Source organism: Chiloscyllium plagiosum, unplaced genomic scaffold (assembly GCF_037043375.1).
Source record: "Chiloscyllium plagiosum isolate Xiang-an unplaced genomic scaffold, Cpla_swu_hap1 HiC_scaffold_7, whole genome shotgun sequence".
In the NCBI taxonomy this organism is placed as follows: domain Eukaryota; kingdom Metazoa; phylum Chordata; class Chondrichthyes; order Orectolobiformes; family Hemiscylliidae; genus Chiloscyllium; species Chiloscyllium plagiosum.
The window spans coordinates 57926053-57940546 of record NW_028270145.1 but is presented as its reverse complement, the minus strand read 5'-3'; the positions used below and the strand labels follow the sequence as shown (position 1 = coordinate 57940546).

At 41.9% G+C, this 14494-nt stretch overlaps 1 protein-coding gene across 10 annotated transcripts in view; it reads left to right on the top strand.

Annotated features, from left to right (window-relative positions):
• The window catches only part of kalrna (kalirin RhoGEF kinase a), a 734910-nt gene that overhangs the window by 348829 nt on the left and 371587 nt on the right, over window positions 1–14494 (top strand). For all 10 annotated transcript variants that reach the window (XM_087989060.1, XM_043693728.2, XM_043693729.2 and 7 more), the window contains exons 8-9: window positions 1400–1531; window positions 2172–2402. In XM_087989060.1, the coding sequence (XP_087845186.1) occupies window positions 1400–1531; window positions 2172–2402 (363 nt within the window). The remainder of the gene's footprint in view (window positions 1–1399; window positions 1532–2171; window positions 2403–14494) is intronic.

Sequence of the window (14494 nt, the reverse complement as noted above, 5' to 3'; positions counted from 1 at the left end):
CTCCTCGGATGCTGCCTGACCTGCTGTGCTTTTCCAGCACCACTATAATCTTGACTCTGATCTCCAGCATCTGCATTCCTCAGTTTTGCCATGGAGAAGATGTTTACAGTGGTAGGAGAGACTAGGACCTGAGAGCTCAGCCTCGGAGTGGAAGGACAGTACGCTTGAACTGAAATGATGAGGAATTTCTTCACCCAGAGGATGGTTAATTTGTGGAACTTATTGTTGCAGAGAGCTGTGGAGGTCAAATCATTGAGTATTTAAGTGAGAGATAGATAGATTCTTGGCAAGTAAGGCGATCAAGGGCTACACGACAAGATTGAAGAATAGGGGGTGTTGAGAATTAAATCAGCCATGATGGAATGGTCGAGCAGCTTTGATGTGTCAAATGGCCTAATTCTGATTGTCTGTCTGATGGTCTTAATAGATACTGACCTTGGCAGTGACTTCGACATCCAGTGATGAATGTAAAAAAAGCAAAGAAACTATCCATTTCTCTCAGTCAAGAAAAATGTATAACAAATATACTTTTCAAAAGTAATAACATTTCCAAGATTAAAATATTGAAAATGTAGAAAAGCTATATATCATCAGACACATGGTGAAATTAACTCGGTGTTCTTAAACAAACAATAATTGCTCAGTTTTCATCACTCCTACCCAGTGCACGCAGTGTCATCAAAGGATTAGAATGAATGTAGGGAGAAAGCTTTGCATCAGAGAAGCAGGGCTTTTACTTATAAGGTGAAGTCAATGGCATCATTTTACCTGTACACCTCACAAGGCTCTGCACATTCACACAACCAGACGTCATAACTCAGTTTCAATTGACAGTGGACTCAAGGGGCCAAAGGAGGCACATTTTCTTCATGTTTTAAAACTGCCTTTGCGGAACAGGTGGAAAATGGATGGGGCTTGATATTGGGTTATGACAATGATGCCTAGGGGTTAAAATCTTCTGGATCTTCTGTTTAAGAGACTGGGGCAATCACATACTCGCTGTTCCACTCATTCCAGTCCCGATTCCCACATTGATTTCTGATTAGGTCTTAAGATTTCAATTCCAGCATAACTTGATCAGTATAAAGTCAACCCCCTATAGAGTAAAGAAGAATTGCACACTACAGAAAGACGCCAACCAGCTGGTCAGACCTGGGTTCGCTTTTTAAAGAACTATTAATTAGGTCTCGTCCCATCTTTCCCATTGCTCCACAAATTAGGTATACTATACGTTCAATACAGTTTTGAAGCTGTTTCCTCCATTCTTTCATAAATACATGAATATTGTAACAAATGGGTGTATAAAAGCTTCTCCTTATCTCTCTTTTGCTCAATTTCACTGAGATTTTATAAGAGAAAAATATGTTTAGTATTAATACCTGCTTCCAATTTTATTTAGTATTTGTCAAGTGTTGATATCTGGTGCAAAACCTGTGCTGAAGGAGGACTTCCATCTGAAATGCAAGATTTGGAGATTGCAATTCACCATCATCAAACGCTGTATGAGCAGATCACGCAGGCATATGCAGAGGTAAAGAACTGATGCATTCATTTGAAGAAGGTTTACACATAATCACCAGACTGCTTTCATTGTTCTATCTTTCTGCTTATTATAATTCAACTTCTGCTCTTTTATTAGTTGCTCAACCTATTCAATTATAAAGCAATTCTCAATCAGTTACACTATATTACCCTTGACGTTTCTGACCTGACTTTTGTAAGTTTGGCAGTATAATTCAGTCAATGTCCTATATAAAATATCTACTATTCTACTTGTTCAGTCAAGCCATCTGTAGTGTTTACAATTTTTGTTCTATGTAATTTATAACAATCCTGTTTTATGGTCCTTTGCCTTGAAAGTTTGTACAGTTCTAGATAATTGGTTATACTTGTCAGCTTGTTTTATTGATGAAAATGCTTTTTGAGGCCATGAAACCGCTTAAGTAAGCCATTTTAGCATGACAGTTCAAGCCAGGCAGAGCTAATGATTGTAAATAAGGTAGAGTCATTTGTAAGTTTTAAATAAACATATTTAGCAGTATAAAACAGAAAAACATTGAAGGAAGTTTAGCAAATTTAGTTGAATCATGGGTGACTGATTATTCGTGCCAGAATCAATTGTTCAGTTTGGCATAGCACATTTGATACAACTCATATGTTATTTATCACAGGTAAGTCAGGATGGCAAAGCTCTTCTAGATGTACTGCAGCGACCGTTAAGCCCAGGGAATTCTGAGTCACTCACTGCAACTGCAAATTACTCCAAAGCAGTCCATCGAGTCTTGGACATTGTTCATGAGGTGTTACATCACCAGAGAAGGCTTGAAAGTATCTGGCAGCACCGCAAAGTACGACTGCATCAACGGCTTCAGCTGTGTGTTTTTCAGCAGGATGTTCAACAGGTAAAGCCTTGACTTATCAGATCACTGAGATGTGAAGCATCTTTTGCTTTACTGATGCATGATTTCTTAATCTCTAACTTTCAAAATGTTATTATTTCATTGTCATCATTGTTGCAATGTATAATTTATGTAGACCTTTTATGTGATAAAACATTCCAAAACATTTCACGATAACATTGGACAAAATTTGACAGTGAGCCACTTGGGACCTATTTGGATAAGTGATCAAGATTTAGTCAAAAGGGCAGATTTGAAAGGGGAAAGACAGAGAGGTTTGGGAAGGAAATTACCAATGATGAAGTGATGAAAATCAGCAATGAGCAGAAGGTCAAAATTGAAGGAGTGCAGAAATCTTGAATGATTGGAGTCTATTTCAGAAATAGGAGGGGTGAGGCCATAGAAAGGTACTAAATGCATGGTCAAGGTATGGCATACAGATGATTGCTAAAGGTATGATTATTATGCAGTGTTTATTAAATGGGCTAGTGATTGTGTAAGAGATTGTTTTTAACAGGATCTTGACCAGATGGGCCAATGGGCTGAGAAGTGGTTGATGGAGTTTAATTCAGATAAATGTGAGGTGCTGCATTTTGGAAAAGCAAATCCTAGCAGGACTTATACACTTAATGGTAAGGTCCTAGGGTGTGTTGCTGAACAAAGAGACCTTGGAGTGCAGGTTCATATCTCCTTGAAAGTGGAGTCGCAGGTAGATAGGATAGTGAAGAAGGCATTTGGTATGCTTTCCTTTATTGGTCAGAGTATTGAGTACAGGAGTTGGGAGGTCATGTTGCAGCTGTACAGGACATTGGTTAGGCCACTGTTGGAATATTGTGTGCAATTCTGGTCTCCTTCCTATCAGAATTATGTTGTGAAATTTGAAAGGGTTCAGAAATGATTTACAAGGATGTTGCCAGGGTTAAAGGATTTGAGCTATAGGATGATGCTGAACAGGCCGGGGTTGTTTTCCCTGGAGCGTCGGAGGCTGAGGGTTTACCTTATAGAGGCTTACAAAATTATGAGGGGCATGGATAGGATAAATAGACAAAGTCTTTTCCCTGGGTTGGGGGAGTCCAGAACTAGAGGGCATAGGTTTAGGGGTGAGTGGGGAAAGATATAAAAGAGACCTAAGGGACAACCTTTTCACACAGAGGATGTTACACATATGGAATGAGCTGCCAGAAGTAGTGGTGGAGGCTGGTACAATTGCATCATTTAAGAGGCATTTGGATGTGTATATGAATAGGAAGGGTTTGGAGGGATATGGGCCGGGTGCTGGCAGGTGGGATTAGATTGGGTTGGGATATCTGGTCAGCATGGATGGGTTGCACCCAAGGGTCTGTTTCCATGCTGTGCATCTCTATAACTGTATATGGTAAGATGAATGGGGAATATCATTGCGATTACATCCTGGAGATGTTGTGAAATATGATTGAAGGGAAAATTAACATCATGGAAAAAGATTTGGTGCAGTGTAACTAATAAATCAGAAAGGGAAAAGAAGTGCTTGTTGGGTTTGCAGCAAGATTTCTGTTGGTATTAAATCTACACCACGAGGTGAATTTTCCTCTGAGGTGAATGGCTCAAGTTTGTACTAACACTGTGCACCCGCCTCGGAAAGGGTGTCCTGAGCAGTGTGATTTCAGTTCTGTAAAAACTGGATCATTTTCTCTTCCTGTATTTTTGATTGTGGACTGAAATGGGAAAAGAACTGTTTTGTAAACCAAGGATTCTGGAATGATAGTTTAAAAGTAAGCTATCAGCGCTTGTTGTAAGTATGGTTCCCACTGCTGTTTGTTCAAGCAGTGGGGGAGATTAAGTTGCAGAACTAGAACCAATAACTATGTATAAATGAGATTTGGCTAGCAGCAAGTAGCTGCTTAGTCTATGGAGTGGTGACTGGTTGTTGATGACAAAGTCTTTGTTGCTGCCAACAGCAGTGGCTCCCAAGGAACTGAACAGTTTGTGGATATGAATGTCAGAAGCCATCAGATCTAACCTCTGGAAGGGCAGGTGGTGTCCTTTTCTCTGCAGTTAACATACCTAAGGCCTGAGAAAAGCCCATTTATTTTCCCTTCATTTGCCATAATCTAATACTTTTAACTATTATATCAGAGACTTTATACATTGTGAATCAGTTGTTCTGTACCACTTGCAATGAAGTAAAACCACTTGAAGGAAGTGATCAATAATAGTGAGCCCTGACAAGTCACACGATTGTCTATGCAAGCCATGTACATAGGGATCATTGAACTGCCTTCCCAGGTTGTTGCTCCACCAATGTTTCTGTGTCTATCGGTATGCATATGTGTGTTAGGAGGTTTATAAGCGGGTTATAGTTTAACTGGTAGTGTGAAATGATGACAGCTCATAATTGTTTACCTGTAGTTAGAATCTATTTATTTGTAATAAACAGTCTACCTTGTTAATGGTCCATGTTTTCTATCAATCTCTGTCTAAACGACAGGTAAACTGGGGAATTTTGCTTTTATAACATCTTTAATGTTTTGACAACTCTGGGACTAGTAGGGCTTGATTTCCAGTCTGCCATCAGGCAGCTGAGGAATTAGATAAGCCCCTCTGTCCCATGACACATATCAATAGGAGCCAAATACCAGAGTGGTCTGCTTAAAGAGATCTGCCTCAGTTCTCAGGGACTTTGTCCAAGTTAAGTATTTGTCAAATATTAGGCCCTTTAACCCCCACCCATCACTCCCCTTTACCTGTCCAAGACACCCTCGTAACGTCAATACCAACTCATGCACCCTCAACCATGACAATGGTCCCATGTACTCTCCACACCAACTCATGGCACATCTATTCCCATTCACCCAGCATTCCCTCCTCAAAACCCATGAACACTATAGTAGAAATGACATAAGTGGGAATGTTTTAAAAAACAGAAATGCATAGCATTTTTTGAAAACTTGCTGTTACTACAACACTGAGAAAGTGTCAATCAACCAGCACTTTAAATCACTTAATACTTCTTCATCTTGTGTAAATAAACATCAAACCATTAGTAAAATAAGTCTAAGAAAAGAATGCTTGGGCTGTCAGTGATTTAATGTTTCTCCTGTGTACTTAGTTCAACAAACTAATGGGATTCTAGGCTCTTAGCCCTTTTGTTCTTTCATGGTGTGTGACCATTGTTGACAAGATCAGCGTTTAGTGCCTATCCTTATTTGCCATTGGTCTGATAGGAGGAAGAGCCCTTCCTGAAGAAGGGCTTATGCCCGAAACGTCGAGATTCCTGAAGAAGGGCTTATGCCCGAAACGTCGATTCTCAAGTTCCTTGGATGCTGCCTGACCTGCTGCGCTTTTCCAGCAAAACATTTTCAGCATTGGTCTGATAGGGCCAATTCAGGGGGCAGTTGTGAGTGAACCATCAGGCTATAGGTCTGGAGTTACTTGGAGGCTGTACTCTAAGAAACATCCATTAATAAATAGATACTGATGGATGTTTCCAGCAATCAACTATGGTTTTGTGGACATTGTTAGATTAGCTTACAATGCCAGATTCTTTTCATTAATTAAATTTAAATTCTACCAATGGCAGGATTTGAATCTCTGCGCCCAGAGCATTAATCTGGGTCTCTGAACTTTTAGCCCATATGCGTTGCTACTGTGCCACTGCCTCTCCCCATTATATAATTAACAAATAAAATGATGTCACATTCCAATATTACATTAATCACCTTCTACATTTCCCCTAGTATCTATCTTCCAGGTGCCTTTGCCAGTATTCATGCTATCACAGTGGTTGCTGATTTCCCTGGAGGTGGCTAATCTCAAGCTGCTATGCTCCTGGATTGCCCATTTTTGGAATTGACCATTTCCATCCTGGAAAGATAGGGCTTTGAGCCCCACACAAAACCCAATGCTTAGATTGCTGGACTGCCCCATGCTCCTTGTTATTACATGCAGTATTCTCATATGTTATGCAAACCACCTAGAATTTAAAAATGCATTCCCATTTATTTTGTTCTATAAAACTCCTATCAAAGTGCTTGTCTGAGTCCCCTGCAGCAGAATTCACCCACCAGGAACATGAACCTTTGCTACCCATGACCCCTTAGGCAAAAGTGAGGGCTGCAGATGCTGGAAATCAGAGTCTAGATTAGAGTGATGCTGGAAAAGCACAGCAAGTCAGGCAGTATCTGAGGAGCAGGAAAATCAACATTTCGAGCAAAAGCCCTTCATCAGGAATGGAGGCAGGGAACCTCCGGGGTGGAGAGATAAACAGGAGGAGGGTGGGGCTGGGGAGAAGGTAGCAAAGAATACAATAGATGGATGGGGGTGGGGATGAAGGTGATAGGTCAGAGAGGAGGGTGGAGTGGGTAGGTGGGAAGGAAGATTGGCAGGTAGGACAGGTCATGAGGATGATGCTGAGCTAGAAGGTTAGAACTGGGGTAAGGTGGAGGGAGGGGAAATGAGGAAACTGGTGAAGTTCACATTGATGCCATGGGATTGAAGTGTTCCGAGGCTCCATGCTGTACCCATGACCCCTTGCCTGGCTGCAGCCAATTCATTTCTAGGCAGAGTTTTTTTTGAAAGATCAGATTCCCTGTAGTGTGGAAACAGGCCCTTCGGCCCAAAAGGTCCACACCTAACCTCTGGAGAGTAACCCACCCAGACCCATTTCCCTCTGACTAATGCACCTAAAACTATGGGCAATTTAGCATGGCCAATTCACCTGATCTGCACATTTTTGGATTGTGGGAGGAAACCAGAGCACCCGAAGGAAACCCACGCAGACACAGGGAGAATGTGCAAACTCCACACAGACAGTTGCCTGAGGCAGGAATCGAACCCGGGTCCCTGGTACTGTGAGGCAGCAGTGCCCTTGAGTTTGCCATGATTTAAGGACAGCCCACCACCCCTTGTCTTAATTGATGGCCAATCTGCCCATCTCAGGAGAAGGTCAGTGGTAGGCTGGGGTGAGGGAAGCTGGGCAGATTAGCCTGTTTGAACCTCAGGTGGATAAAAAGGGAGCGGTCCTTTATCATCGGCTCACTTTTTGTTTACAAATCCCTAACATCTGAATCCTGCTTCCTCCTCCAGCCTTTGGAACCTTTTCATTCCTCCCCCAACCCCACACCATCAACTCCAGGCTTGTTGTTCAGCTAATCCCTAACCTCTGGAGCCCCCACACTTACCTTACATCTGTTTCTCATCTCTGTTTTCTGGAATACAGTACCAACCATTGCCACTGCAAACAGAGACTGGATTTCCTTCCAAGATGGAAAGCATACCTCTAGCTACGTCATACTCCCCAGGGTGTCTGGTGTGAATGTGGGGAGCCTACTGCCTTTATAGGTGGGGTTGCTGGAAACTACATCACCCATTTTGTTTTGCCAGTGGTGTTGTTTTTTGCTTGGTGATGATCTGGTTGTGCTGCAATGAGCAGACTACAGGGCTAGTGGTATTGATGATAGGATGTTGAAAAATGTGGTGCTGGAAAAACACAGCAGGCCAGACAGCATCCGAGGAGCAGGAGAATCGAGCAGGAGAATCAGGAATGAGGCTGGTATGTCAAGCGGGCTGAGATAAAAGGTAGTGGGGAGGGAATTTGGGGGAGGGGCGCTGGGAATACGACAGGTGGAAGGAGGTGAGGGTGAGGGTAATAGGCTGGAGAGGAGTTGGGGGCAGAGAGGTCGGGAAGAAGATTGCAGGTCAAGAGGGCGTTGCTGAATCTGGGGGTTGGGACTGAGATAAGATGGGGGGAGAGGAAATGAGGAAGCTGGAGATGTCTACATTCATCTCGTGTGGTTGGAGGGTTCCTAGGCGGAAGATGAGGCGCTCTTCCTCCAGGCGTCGTGTGGTCAGGGTCTGGCGATGGAGGAGGCCAAGGACCTGCGTGTCCTTGGCGGAGTGGGAGGGGGAGTGGGCGGCATGGTGGCACAGTGGTTAGCACTGCTGCCTCACAACGACAGAGACCCGGGTTCAATTCCCGCCTCAGGCGACTGACTGTGTGGAGTTTGCATATGCTCCCCGTGTCTGCGTGGATTTCCTCCAGGTGCTCTGGTTTCCTTCCAAAGATGTGCAAGTCAGGTGAATTGGCCATGCTAAATTGCCCGTAGTGTTAGGTAAAGGGGTAGATGTAGGGGTATGGGTGGGTTGCGCTTCGGCGGGTCGGTGTGGACTTGTTGGGCTGAAGGGCCTGTTTCCACACTGTAAGTAATCTAATCTAAAGAGTTCAGCCACGGGGCGGTTGGGTTGATTGGTGCAGGTGTCCCAGAGGTGTTTCCTGAAACCTTCCGCAAGTAGGCGGCCTGTCTCCCCAATGTAGAGGAGACCACATTGGGTACAGCAGTTACAGTAAATGATGTGTGTGGAGGTGCAGGTGAATTTGCAATGGATATAGAAGGATCCATTGGGGCCTTAGTGGGAGGTGAGGGGGGAGGTGTGGGCGCAAGTTTTGCATTTCTTGTGGTTGCAGGGGAAGGTGCCAGGAGTGGAGGTTGGGTTGGTGAGGGGTGTGGACCTGACGAGGGAGTCGCAAAGGGAGTGGTCTCTCCGGAACGCTGATAGGGGTGGAGAGGGAAATATATCCCTGGTGGTGGGGTCTGTTTGGAGGTGGCGGAAATGACGGAGGAATAGACGCCTGGAGGAAGAGCACCTCATCTTCCGCCTAGAAACCCTCCAACCACACGGGATTAATGTAGACTTCTCCAGCTTTCTAATTTCCCCTCCCCCCACCTTATCTCAGTCCGAACCCCTGGATGTAGCGCTGCCCTCTTGACCTGCAATCTTCTTCCCGACCTCTCCGCCCCACCCCCTCTCCAACCTATCACCCTCACCTCCTTCCACCTGTCGTATTCCCAGCGCCCCCCCCCCTCCCAAATTCCCTCCCCACTACCTTTTATCTCAGTCCGCTTGACACACCAGCCTCATTCCTGAAGAAGGGCTTATGCCCGAAAAGTCGATTCTCCTGCTCCTCAGATGCTGTCTGGCCTGCTGTGTTTTTCCAGCACCACATTTTTCAACTCTGGTCTCCAGCATCTGCAGTTCTCACTTTCTCCTCCCTGATCATAGGATGTGGCAGCTCAATGTCGGCATGCTGCCTGAATCAGAAGCATGGGTCCAGGTTAAATTTGTATCTCAATTCCAGGGACAACCCAATTGAGCCCCCTTCCCGTTTCCATATTAAACCAATTTGCCAGTAAAAGTTGTCCAATTTGAATCATTCTTGTGAAATGACTTCCATGTGTCGCACAACTGATGCCAAAATCTCTCAGCAACTCTTCCTGACACACCACATTTAGTCATGCTAATATTTCTGCCTGTTTCTATTTTAGTACACGGGTTGGGAAGCAATTAGAAATGACCACCTGTAAAGACAAACCCCTAAATTTGTTTTCTTATTTGCTGAATTCACATTTCAGGACTTGAGGCTTTTCTTTCCTAACACCATTGGCTTACATGGACGGCAGTGACTGATTACTTTCCCTCCATTTGAAAAAGGTTTCTCACGTGTATATATATATTGCTCTTATCCTAGCAATTGGAAAGAGTATCTGTACTGTTATCCTTTATGGAGATCTCTCTCACCATCTGTTTCGCTAATAACCTTGCCCTTTCTTTGAGCCAATACTTGTTTACTGGCGTCATTGATATTTTGTTGACTGGTCCAGCCTCTGACTCATTAATAGCACCATGCGAAGGTACAGCTTTAAGTCTCTTAGAGAGCCTAACTTGATCCGAGTTCAGAGTTTTTCTTTCAGTTTTCCCTGTCTCCCTAGTGGTCATCCATCTTTGATGCAATACTGTCTTCTCCCCATTTCGCAACAGTGTTACTGTTGTCATGTGCTTTTGGAACATTTTAATTGAACGAATGTTCACTTTATGCTACGAAGAAATAAAATACTTTTATCTAATTGTTTGGAGCTCTCATGTTATTTCGCTTCCATGGGTTTCAGATAGCTAACTGATAACAAAAAAAAATTGGACTGATTTTCCGAATCCCATTCTCATTCCTGCTCTAAAGCTGAATATGAGCACTGTTACTCCAGTTCTGTCTGGGCTCGGGAATGCTATTATTGTCTGTTCTGTGCTGTTAGCATGGTACAAAGATACCCTGGCACAGAGCTACTCCCTTGCTTAGCCTTGTGCTTAGAACGAAAAGTATATCTGCAGACTGCAGAGATATGTGCCTTTTAAATGATGATGGGGATTGAAGGCCAACTTGAATCTGTTAGTTAGGGTTAGGGAATGGAAAGTGTGTTGTTTTCAGCTAAAAATGACTCAAAATATATAGTCTTGAAATATTTATCTTTCATCAAACATCTAAAATATTTAGGTTGTCAACTAATTATTCAGTTCCTATTTGTAGTATCTTGCTGTTCCCAAATCAGCTGCCATGTAACTTATTTATGTTTCAACCTTGACTATTCTTTAAAGGTTCTTTTGTTGGCTGCAAAGTGCTTTGGGAAGTCCGAAGGTCATACAAAGTCTTTCTATCTTTCTTTATTTATTGGTCAGAATGACTTAAAATGAATATTTCATATTCCAATTACTTTTAAATTGTTTGGAAGCCCCGTGGAACTCTTCAAACAACTTGAATTTTGTAGTTACTGTATTCACTGTGTATAACTGACTGAAATAATCCTATGTGGATTCTTTGCTAAGAGATGTGTGAAACCCCCTAATAAAAGTATAAATTGCATTTCTCAGCTGATTTTCTGCTGCAAATTACAATTTTTAGATCAGTAGAACCAGACAGAAATTCAGGGCCAATGTCTGAGGAATGCATGCTTACTTGACAGATTAATGTTTGTTTTCCCTTTTTCAACTGTTAATTGACAAACCGGGCATGATTGCTGTAGTTGAACTTCAGTATCCAAGTTAACACTTGACAGAAGAAAGAACGAATTAATTGCCTGAAAATAGAAGGGAATATAGTTCAGTTCATAAGTAATACAAATAAAAAGAATTTCAAAGAAAGATTAACCTTCTCAGATTTCGATTGGTTTGCATTATTAAAGTATTTATAGCAAAACGCGAACAAATGAATGAATTAGCATTTTATAGGAGACGTTCTTCCTATTCCGGTTGTTATCTTAAATTGAATATTTTATGGATAATGCCCCCTGACTGGACGTTTTTGAGCACTGAAATTCCTTCCAAAAATAACATTTTATAGACTTGTGAAAGGAGAATGGAGAACTGCTGTGGTTAATCCAGCAAATTAATGGGACTGGTTAAGTGGTAATGAAAACAATAATTACATAATTATGCAGCCTGTGTAGCCTGTGAGAGTCCAAAGACATATTGTCACTGTACTACAACTAGAATGATTCTTAACCATTTAGTAACCATGCTAAGTAACGGATGATAATGAGAAATAATGAAGTCAGTGGTATAGCCCGTATATAACTTAGATTTTAAATTATTATATGACTATGCCCCAAAATTCTTTGGATCTGGGTGGAAAGGCAGAATTGGGACAGCTTTGGGCCTTCCTCCTCTATCATCAGAAATCGTAATTTGAGTGGGAATGGGCTTCCGAATAACCTTGAGAACAAGAAATGGCTCTTTGTCCCTGGCATTCAGAGTTTATTTAAACAAACAAGGTTGTTACCTCTTCCCTGAAGGAGATGCTTGTAACCTGGAGCCTCCAGGAACCAGTAGAGAAGAGCTGAATGATGTTGCACTGTTATCAGTCCCTGGGATTCTTAAGCGACATTTCTCAAAAATTATGCATATTCACTTCAGTTCATGTCACATCGTAATTTAAAAGCAGTTTTTCAGTTACCAACCCAAATACTGCCTCTGATTGCATTTTAATTAAATTCAAAGATTAAGAATTCACTACAGGACCTCCATAATCCAATTTTTGTAAACAGAACATCCAGTTAGCCAGACAAAACAGATTACACAAAGTGTAGTTTGTAGATCCCATCAGGACCAAATTGTCACCTTCTGAGCATACTGTGTAAACTTCTCATATCACCATATGGACTAACAGAGGAATGCAATGTGGATATTATTTAATCAGCCAGCCTGCTGTTAAAGAGCGCCTGTGATGTAAGATAAAATGCTGATAGAACAGCATGGATAAAATAGTAGAAAGACCAACAAAGTGTAATGTCTGTATCCTTTAATGTTGGCATATGCTTGTCCCCATGTGCTTGTGAAATTTCAGCAGGTTTTTAGTGATCAAGGATTTTCTACACTGCCATGAAACCAGATTTTCTATTATCCTTAAACCATGATAGAACACTTTCTAACAGTAATGATTTAACAGTTTTCACTTTAATTGTTCTACTCATTAACATTACCACGACTTATGTGAATATTATGACCTGTTTTGAATTTGAGACTTTAACAACAAAAAGATGGCAATTGAAAATTGATTTATCAGAAAATTTGAGAAAATATGCTACCTGATGTTTTTAGTTCATGGAGATAATGCGTATGGCTTCAAAAACATATATTTACATAAATATGAATTCATAAAATAAACTTCCATTGAGTTTGTTCTTTTATACATCATGAGGACTAGGTAATTTGCATATATGAGTAGATTGTGGTGTTCAAAGTTCCTAAAACATAAAGCTTACTGATTTTACAAATCAGTTGCTGTTAAGATTTATTCACAAATATTTGTTTTTAAGCTTATCTGTTTAATGTTTGGAAAAATTATGAGGTCAGTTATTATTAACAGAAAAGGATATGCGAACTGCTTGGTTTCAAAATTGTTCAGTACAATATAATTAATACATATGAATCATGCAACAGAAATACAGATGAGATAGCTTTGGCAAATAGAATTAAGGAGAATCCAAAGAGTTTTTACAAATACATTAAGGACAAAAGGGTAACGAGGGAGAGAATTGGGCCCCTCAAAGATCAGCAAAGCGGCCTTTGTGTGGAGCTGCAGAAAATGGGGGAGATACTAAATGAGTATTTTGCATCAGTATTTACTGTGGAAAAGGATATGGAAGATATAGACTGCAGGGAAATAGATGGTGACATCTTGCAAAATATCCATATTACAGAGGAGGAAGTGCTGGATGTCTTGAAATGGGTAAAGGTGGATAAATCCCCAGGACCTGATCAGTGTACACTAGAACTCTGTGGGAAGCTAGAGAAGTGATTGCTAGGCCTCTTGCTGAGATATTTGTATTATCGATAGTCACAGGCAAGGTGCCAGAAGACTGGAGGGTGGCTAACGTGGTCCCACTGTTTTAAGAAAGGTGGTAAGGACAAGCTAGGGAACTGTAGGCCAGTGACCCTGACATCGCTGGTGGGCAAGTTTTTGGAGGGAATCCTGAGGGACAGGATGTACATGTATTTGGAAAGGCAAGGACTGATTAGGAATAGTCAATATGGCTTTGTGTGTGGGAAATCATGTCTCACAAACTTGATTGAGTTTTTTGAGAAGTAACAAAGAGGATTGATGAGGGCAGAGCGATAGATATGATCTATATGGTCTTCAGTAAGGCATTTGACAGGGTTCCCTATTGGAGACTGATTAGCAAGGTTAGATCTCACGGAATACAGGGAGAACTAGCCATTTGGATACAGAACTGTCTCAAAGGTAGAAAACAGAGGGTGGTGGTGGAGGGTTGTTTTTCAGACTGGAGGCCTTTGACCAGTAGAGTGCCACAAGGATCAGTGCTGGGTCCTCTACTTTTTGTCATTTGCATAAATGATTTGGATGCGAGCATAAGAGATACAGTTAGTAAGTTTGCAGATGACACCAAAATTGGAGGTGTAGTGGACAGCGAAGAGGGTTACCTCAAATTATAACAGGATCTTGACCAGATGGGCCAATGGCAGAGAAGTGGCAGATGGAGTTTAATTCAGATAAATGTGAGGTGCTACATTTTGGGAAAGCAAATCCTAGCAGGACTTATACACTTAATGGTTAGGTCCAAGGGAGTGTTGCTGAACAAAGAGACCTTGGAGTGCAGGTTCATAGCTGCTTGAAAGTGGAGTCGCAGGTAGATAGGATAATGAAGAAGGTGTTTGGGTATGCTTTCCTTTATTGGTCAGAGTATTGAGTACAGGAGTTGGGAGGCCACGTTCCGGCTGTACAGGACATTGGTTAGGCCATTGTTGAAATATTGCGTGCAATTCTGGTCTCC